This window comes from Vicia villosa, linkage group LG1 (assembly GCF_029867415.1).
Source record: "Vicia villosa cultivar HV-30 ecotype Madison, WI linkage group LG1, Vvil1.0, whole genome shotgun sequence".
Lineage (NCBI taxonomy): Eukaryota > Viridiplantae > Streptophyta > Magnoliopsida > Fabales > Fabaceae > Vicia > Vicia villosa.
In genome coordinates, this window is record NC_081180.1 from 102,218,615 (window position 1) to 102,226,956 (window position 8,342).

Genomic DNA, 8,342 nt, shown 5'->3' on the forward strand with positions numbered 1-8,342 from the left:
CTTGGATATATTAAAACTAACAAGACACAATGTCTGTTACAATAAGCATACCAAATGCCTATTACAAAACAAATCCCACATTTGCAACACAGCACCCAAAATTACAAAATCAGTATAACTGCCAATTATATTATCCAATACAATAAACTACGAATACCACCTCTTACTTCACCACATTCCCATTCTTAACCCATTCTTAACAGAAACAGACACCTTCCTTGCCAAACAAGCAGCATAACATCATTTTGGCATTGCTTCATCACTTCACTGAATTTCAAACTGAAAATCCATAGTCATTACTTAACCTTACAGATGCTGATTGTAAAGAACTATCTGCAGGAGGCTCTCCATCTGCTCCAAGAGTAGGGCAGCATCTTCTGTTGTGACCAGCTGCACCGCATATCCCACACGTCTGTGTCCGCCTGGGTCTCTCTGATGTACCAACAGTACCTGGTCCACAACCCTTGCTTCTTGAACATGAAGGGTTAAGTATATTCACCAACTCCTCTTCAACATGTATGTTATCTGGAACATCTTCATTGTTGTACTTCGATTTAAGCCTACAAAGTTCATTAGTCAGATATTCTAAATATTTTTTGTAATCATCAACATCCATATATGACAAGTCAGCGACCTCCTTACTAAGATTCACCAAAGTAGCGTGTCTAGCAACCAAATGTGAATCCCAGTAGTGGGAACCATCTTCATAACTTCCACTAATAGACTCCTTCGCATATAATGACCAACGATTCAGCACAAGATTCTCAGGAAATTCTACAATATTAAGATAAACCATCACAGCAACAATGTGCTCACAAGGAATCCCAATGGATTCCATTCTAAGACACGAGCATCTGAAATCGTTATTCGATGGACAGTGGGAAACACGCCATCCATGCCCTTCGTCTCTGTATTTTGTCACCGCATAAATGGTAACTGATGCCATATCTTGAATATCTAATACAGATGTTAAGGTTACCTTTTTCATAACAGATCGTACCATTTCAAATATCTCTTTTGTCCAGTGCTTTGATGCTGACCTCTCAAGCGCCCTAAGATTGGTATGCAACACTGCCTGTCCATATTGGGATTCAAAATCAGCTTGAACCTCTCTAAATCGAAAATATGCCACACACCTATGGAACTGCTTAACAAAATCAGTCATATTCATCCTCGAGTGTACAAACTGTCCCATATGACTATGAAATGCTTCGCACCGCGATGTCGTTCTTATTCCTGCAAAGAAATTTCCCCTAATATGAGCTGTTGCCCACATCTTCCTTTTCTGGTACAATTCATTGATCCAATTATTATCTTCTAACCCAAACCTATCTAACATTTCATTCCACAGACTCTCAAATTTCCAAACATCGTGATCACCAAGCATTAATTTTTTGAAAACAGGGATGAAATTGGGATTGCTAATGTTGGAAATTGCATTTCGTAGGAGATGCCATGCACATAACCTGTGGTAACTGTTGGGAAAGACTTTCCTGATTGCATTTCTCATAGCAACATCACCGTCCGTTATTACAGATAAAGGTGTCTTACCTTTCATTGCAACCAAAAACTGCTCCAGCAACCATACATATGTCCCATCAACCTCATTTGAAACTATGGCAGTAGCAAATATAATCGTCTGGTTATGGTGATTAACACCAGAAAAAACAACAAATGGGCACCTGTACTTATTTTTCTTGTAGGTAGCATCAAAAGCAAGCACACCACCAAACAGTTCATAATTCTTTTGACTCTCACCGTCGCTCCAAAATAGGTTTTGCAACGTTCCATCCGCACCCACCGTGTGTGCAACAAGCATCAATGGATCTATTACACGAAGATCAATAAGATACCTGACAGCACCTTTAGCATCAGAAGACATCTCTTTCCTTTGTCTTGCAATTTGATTATGTACATCCTTCTTCAAAAATCCTACCTTATCATACCCCCCGGCAGCATTAGCGAATGAACCAATCATTTGAGTTACTTTGATTCCGGCATTCCCAAAATTCTTAATTTGCATCTTATCTGACTTACTAAGCTTCCTATTACCTGCCAACAGCCTGCAGTGCTTCTCCTTTAACATTGCATGATTGTGCTCAAAGGTAAAAACTGTGACATACCAACGGTGTGAAATTATATCAATATGAACCCGAAATTTTGCTTCACATCCACACCGGGTTTCGTGCCTCGGACCACGTTTGCGATTATCTACTTTGTTTTGCCTAAATCCTGCAAGGTTACAAAGAAATGTTTGTTGAGTAACATCTCCACTCTTTTTTTTAATAACTTGACCTTTACGGACTGCAAAACCGTTCATCTTTGCAAACCAACAGTACCATGTGTAAGCTATTTCCAGACTTCCAAATTGCAGCTTCGAAACATCATCACATTGCAAGTTAAACATGTCCATATTTGCAATGTCGTCAAACTCGTCAACAACAAATGATTCGTCTGGAAGTTGATCTGAAGATATCGATTCATTCAATCTGTCCGAACCCCATTCCGATCCTTCCCCAGAAATTCCACCGCCGTTTGAATCTGTATTCCAATATTCGTGTCCACTAACATAACCGGAACCTATCTCGTCATCATAATCATCACCATCTAATTCGCCATCATCATCTCCATCTTCATCATCGTATTCACATCCGTAAAATTCATTATCTTCTTCCGCATCTTCATCATAGTATTCAACTTCTTCAAACTCAGAATCTTCATCAACAACTCTGTTGTCATATTCAACATTATCCAAGCATCCATCACTAACAAAATCCAGTTCACCGTCATCGTTAACACGACCATTCTCATGAAAAATCCCATCGTGTGCTTCCTAAAAAAATATAAATAACTAAATAGTAAATCAACCATCAATTAGGGTTACAACCACAAGATAAGATTGTTTGAAAATTGACTTACAGAGTTAACTTGCATTACTCCATGGCCAATAACGTCACCACCATCCATCTTTAACTCAATATCTGTTACTTTTACTAAGCACAAAAACTTGCTTCAGACACAAATCGTTAATGGAAGAGGATCGAAAATGGAAGAAATGAAGAAGAAATCAGAAGGGAGCGCAAAAGAAGAAATCAGAAGGGAGCGCAAAAAGAAGAAATCAGAAGGGAGCACAAAAGAAAATGAAGAAGAAAATGGTTTCAGAAAAATAAAACGCAGAAGAGTAATGGCTGCAGAAAAAGAAATGAAGAAGGACAATGGAAGAAGGACACAGTGGAAGAAGGACGGTGAAGAAAGGTGTGTTGTACGTTTGCAAAAGGTGTAAGGGATGGTGGTGATATGGTGTGTGTTAGTGAAGTGAGTGACCATTAGGGACAGCTAATCTAACGGCTATGATTGATTTGAAAAAAAAAAAAAAGGAAAAAATGGTCTCTCACGGTGAGAGACCTATGGAGCTAGCGCACCTTAGACGGCGCCGTTGTTTTAGACCATATATAGATCTATTAAGTTTGCAAACAAGTTTTGTTAGAAACATTTAGTCCAGGAGGAATTTATGACATTAAAACAAGTTTCTAGTTTTAGACCATAATATATATAGATCTACAGAAATGTTATTTTTACACCAAACCTTACACCTACATCGTATGTACGAACGTCACTATTCATGTACGGACGACACTGTTCATGTACAGACGGATACTATTCATGTATGGACGTTTATTTTTAATACATGGACGTGCATTAACCAACTTCATTACTGTATTAACCAAGTTTTTACACTGCATTAATTAAGTTTGATGATTGTTAAAAAATATTTTTAATATATGGATGTTGCATTAACCAACTTTATTACTGCATTAACCAAGTTTTTACACTGCATTAACCAAGTTTGATGACTGCTAAAAATTATTTTTAATACCTGGATGTTGCATTAACCAACTTTATTACTGCATTAACCAAGTTTTTACACTGCATTAACCAAATTTAATGACTATTGTAAAGTACTGTTGGGTGTAAGTATTGGTGTAACAATTGAGTGTATGAATAACATTACTCATAGATCTATGAAGTATCCAAAGTTGATAAATGAAGGATACATGAATTGATCTTTTCTTATGGCTTTATTCAACATCCTATATTCCATGCAAATCCTCTGTCCATTGATAGCTCTTGTGGATATTAGTTCTTTTTTTTCTTTCTAAGCCATTCTCATGCCACATTTCTTTGGAACACATTGGATTGGTTTTACCGGACACCATCGTACATAGGATAAATTATTTCAGCATTTGACCACTTAAAGATCTATTTCTTCACAACTTCTTTCATAATGGGGTTCAATCTTCTTTGACTCTCTATGTTGCTCTTAGAATTCTCTTCCAACAGAATTCTATGCTTGCAAACAAGTTGGTTGATCTCTTTTGCATCATAAAATCGGCCAAGCAATAAATTTTTTATGCCATCCCAAAAGTGGTAGAGGTAGGCATTCTTGATCAAGAGTCAGGTCATATACAATGATGATTGGCAACTCTTGCTTTGACTCTAAATAAGCTTATTGCAAATGAGGAGGTAATTGTTTATGTTCCAAAACATGATGTTTCTCTACATATGGGACGTTGTCTTTGACCATCTCAAAAGAGATCTCCATTTTCTTCAAAGTTATTTATCCACTCAGAACACCTTCCTTCATCAACTCTTATTTATCTAACTCACCTAACTCTTTTCCTAGCTCACAATTATCTTGGATGAACTGTTTGTGGACGGATGAATATCTTATAGAAATTAATGAGCAATTAACAACACCTTCTTCTGAATACTTTAGAGCATTTAGAAAATTAAACATCACTTGTTTCCCAATAACTCTCAACGTGGATTCTCCTTTTTCTAAATCAATAATTATTCTCTCAGCAACAAGAAAAGGTCTTCTCAACTAAATGGATGTATTTCAGCGTCATTAAAATCCATAATGACGAAATCATCAGGGAACACAAATTTGTCCACTCTTACCAAAACATTTTCGATTCTCCCTTAAGGGTAGCATATACTTCTATCAGCTAGTTGAAGTGTGGTGGTAGTTGGTCTAAACTCTCGAATTCCATGCTCTTTGAATATGGATAAAGGCATAATATTAATTCTTTTCCCTAAGTCACACAAAGCTTTACCTCAAAAAAGTATTTCCAATATTACAAGGTATAGGGAAACTTCTAGGGTTTTTTTTAATTTTGGAGGTAGTTTCCCTTGCACATAACTAAAACATTATTGAGTTAATAATATAGTGGAAAAATCTCCCACATGTTTCCTCTTTGTTAGCACATCTTTCATGAATTTATAATAGTTTGGCATTTGCTGACTATCATCAATCAACGGTATGTTGATGTTCAACTGTTTTAGGATCTCCATAAAGTTCTAAAATTATTGCTCTTATTTGGAATTTTTATCCTTTGAGGAAAAGGTGGTGGTGTTATTTCTTTCATGAACCTCTTCGTTGCGATTTATTCTAGCAAGTCATATGACACCTCTTTGATTGCATGTGTCACGACAGAAGTCTTCTCTTTATTTTGGACAGATTGTTGTCTTTCTTCACATTATGATTCAATAAAGGGTGGTTCTTCTTGGTAATTTTGATATTTATGACCTGATCCTTCATATTGATTACTAATTCTTAGTGAGATAACCTTACAAGTTTCAGTTCATGTTATACCAGAAGTGGAACCAGGCGATTTAGGCAATGTTTGGATTGATGGAATATAACATAGCAAAACAAAATGAAACATGATGAAGTGAATTGGAGAGGGTCGGAATGGAACATAAATTCCATTTCATTGTTTATGTATTTTTTTTTTATAATTTGACAGAACAAAACATAAAAGATTAGTTCGTTCCATTACATACACCCCAAAGTCAGATGGAATAAAAATTGAAGGATTGTATGGAATAGGATGGAATGGATTCCATCATACTCCATTTTGCTCAATCCATTATTTGCAAATACAGACAATGGAATCCCATTATTTACCACTTCATTCCATTTCATTCCATCTCATATCACCAATCCAAACATACCCTTAGTGGTACAAGGCAATGCAACATCGAGTCTTGAACATAATGCAGTAGCAATTTGTCCCACTTGAGTTTCCAAAGTCTTTATGCTCACTCTTGGGCTTGCATATGATTATTTGTTTCTTGCATGAAGGATTTCATAATAGATTCCAATTATTTAGTTCCATTGTGAGCCACATTAGCATTTGGTGCTAAAAAAAACTAGGAGGAGTTTATGGTACTTTAGGTTTCAATTGATTTTGAGTGTTGTCTCATGAAAAATTGGGATGATTCCTCCATCCTACATAATTAAAAAAAATACATGATTGACTTAACAATATTCAAACAAGTGTGCACCTTTATTATAATCACTGGCTACTTCAGCAACATCACTCACAACTTTGATAGTTTCGGCAACTGGTGCATCAAATGGTGTAAAAATTTCCTTCATCATTTGGTGAATCTAAGCTTCATGAGAAGCAAGTGTTTTAGTATCACTTACTTCTTGTTAACTATGATAGATATAGCTCTAGCAACATTCCATTGGTAGGTGTTGGTTGTAATAAACTAAATCAATTCATAACCTTCAGTATATGACTTGGATAATAATGCCCCACCAGAAGATGCACCCAACATGTTTCTTGGATATGGTACAAGGCCATTGTAAAATTTTCCATTTGAATAAAGATTGAACCATGGCGAAGGCATTGTCTTAGAATCTCTTTAAATCTCTCCTAAGCAACAAAAAATGATTCATCCTGTTCTTATCTAAATGAGGTGATATCATTCCTCATTTTTACATTCTTTGCATAAGGATAATATTTGGTTAAAAACATCTCAATCAAATCATTCCATATGGCTATGGAATTTGGTTTTAAAGAATAAATCCAACTCTTAGCCCTGTCCCTTGGATAATATGAAAATTGTTTCAGCTATAATCAATCATCAGTGACACCATGGATCTTAAAGTTACTAGCAACTTCAAAGAATTGTGTCGAATGTAAGTGTGGAATATCTGTTGCATCACCTGAATATTGACCAATAGCTTGCAGCATCCGAAATCTCATTAGCTTAAGCTCAACCTCGCTAGAGTGATATATGGCCTTATGATACTAGTGTTCATGCACTTTGGAACAAAGACAACATAGTCTTTGATATTTCTTGCTTTATTATTTGCAATTCCAATGATATCTTGTTATGTCATGTTTTCTTCTTCCTCTTGTTGTTGGTCTTCAAGATTTTCATATATAGGTATTCAATAAGGTTCTCCCAACAATTGATTACCCACTTGAAATCTCATTAATAACTTGAAAGTTCTTTCTGGCTCAGAATATCCTCTATATCCTAGAGTTAACAACATGCACATTGAGTAACTTGTGCATTTGTTCATATCACCAGAAAACAAAAAATGTCAAAAGCTCAAATGTAATTTTTACAATTTCAATGGAAATCAAAATATTAATTAAAAATTTTGTAGCAATGACGCCAAAAACTCAATGTCTATTTTGTGTGTGCAAGTATACATAGTCAAACTAGTAACAAGTGTTTTAAGTAAAAGTATGGATTCCACAAAGATCGTCTTAACCTTAGTGATTCTCAAACATGAAATTGTGAAAAGAAGATGAGTAAAAATAATAAATTATTTGATTGTTGTCACTTGGTAAAAAAACAAATAAATCATAATTTAGAATTAAAGATTTTAACAGTGGAATAACATACTGAGCAATGATCCATTTAATGACTTCACATAACGTATGAGTATATGATATACCGTGACAGATGAAGCCAGAACATGACCTAATAATGTGTTCCTACCATGTCAAAATATACATCAATTCACTATGAAGCTTATTCCTAAGCCTCACAATAGCCTTCATACACTTATTTTAAGTGCTCTAATTATCCCTAGGGCATTAGCTCTTTATGGGAAGAGTAACTAAGTTGGAAAATTATTCCTACTTTCTTTTTAACTATATTTATTTACAAAATCTATTTATCAGAAGATTTCTCAGTCCTAATAAATTGTTATTTATTTCTAAGATGATCAACCAAAAAAACAAATATATAACAGAAATGCATATGAATAAAATATGTTGCAAACACTCACTCATATCATACAAAATACTACGTTGTCATTTAACTTCACATTGAATAACACAAGGAGTTTAGCTCATGATGAGAGAAGTAAATACAACAAAGAAATGACCTAAGTTAAACATTTCTAAACAGAGGTAAAGAAATGATAAACCTATGAATGACACTTCAACTACTTGCAGCCTTCAACCAGCAAGTGACGTCTTGTGTCATGTCTTCCAACATTATACATATCCATTGATAGAACTCTGGTT

At 35.2% G+C, this 8,342-nt stretch overlaps 1 protein-coding gene and 1 non-coding gene across 2 annotated transcripts; one reads left to right on the plus strand and one right to left on the minus strand.

Annotated features, from left to right (window-relative positions):
* Positions 1–274: 274 nt before the first annotated feature.
* On the minus strand, positions 275–2,967 carry LOC131650429 (protein FAR1-RELATED SEQUENCE 5-like). Its single transcript, XM_058920142.1, has 2 exons — positions 2,920–2,967; positions 275–2,833 (listed from the first exon to the last, which is right to left on the minus strand). The coding sequence occupies exons 1-2, from the start codon at positions 2,965–2,967 to the stop codon at positions 275–277; spliced, it is 2,607 nt and encodes an 868-aa protein (XP_058776125.1).
* A 3,717-nt stretch (positions 2,968–6,684) lies between these two features.
* Positions 6,685–6,791, plus strand: LOC131645416 (small nucleolar RNA R71). The gene has a single exon (XR_009297039.1). It is a non-coding gene; the product is annotated as a small nucleolar RNA R71 (small nucleolar RNA).
* Positions 6,792–8,342: the final 1,551 nt, after the last annotated feature.

Coding starts and splice junctions, on each gene's coding strand:
- LOC131650429 (XM_058920142.1), bottom strand. CDS start 2,967: ATGGATGGTGGTGACGTTATTGGCCATGGAGTAATGCAAGTTAACTCT. Junction 2,834..2,919: donor GAGTAATGCAAGTTAACTCT/GTAAGTCAATTT, acceptor ATATTTTTTTAG/GAAGCACACGATGGGATTTT.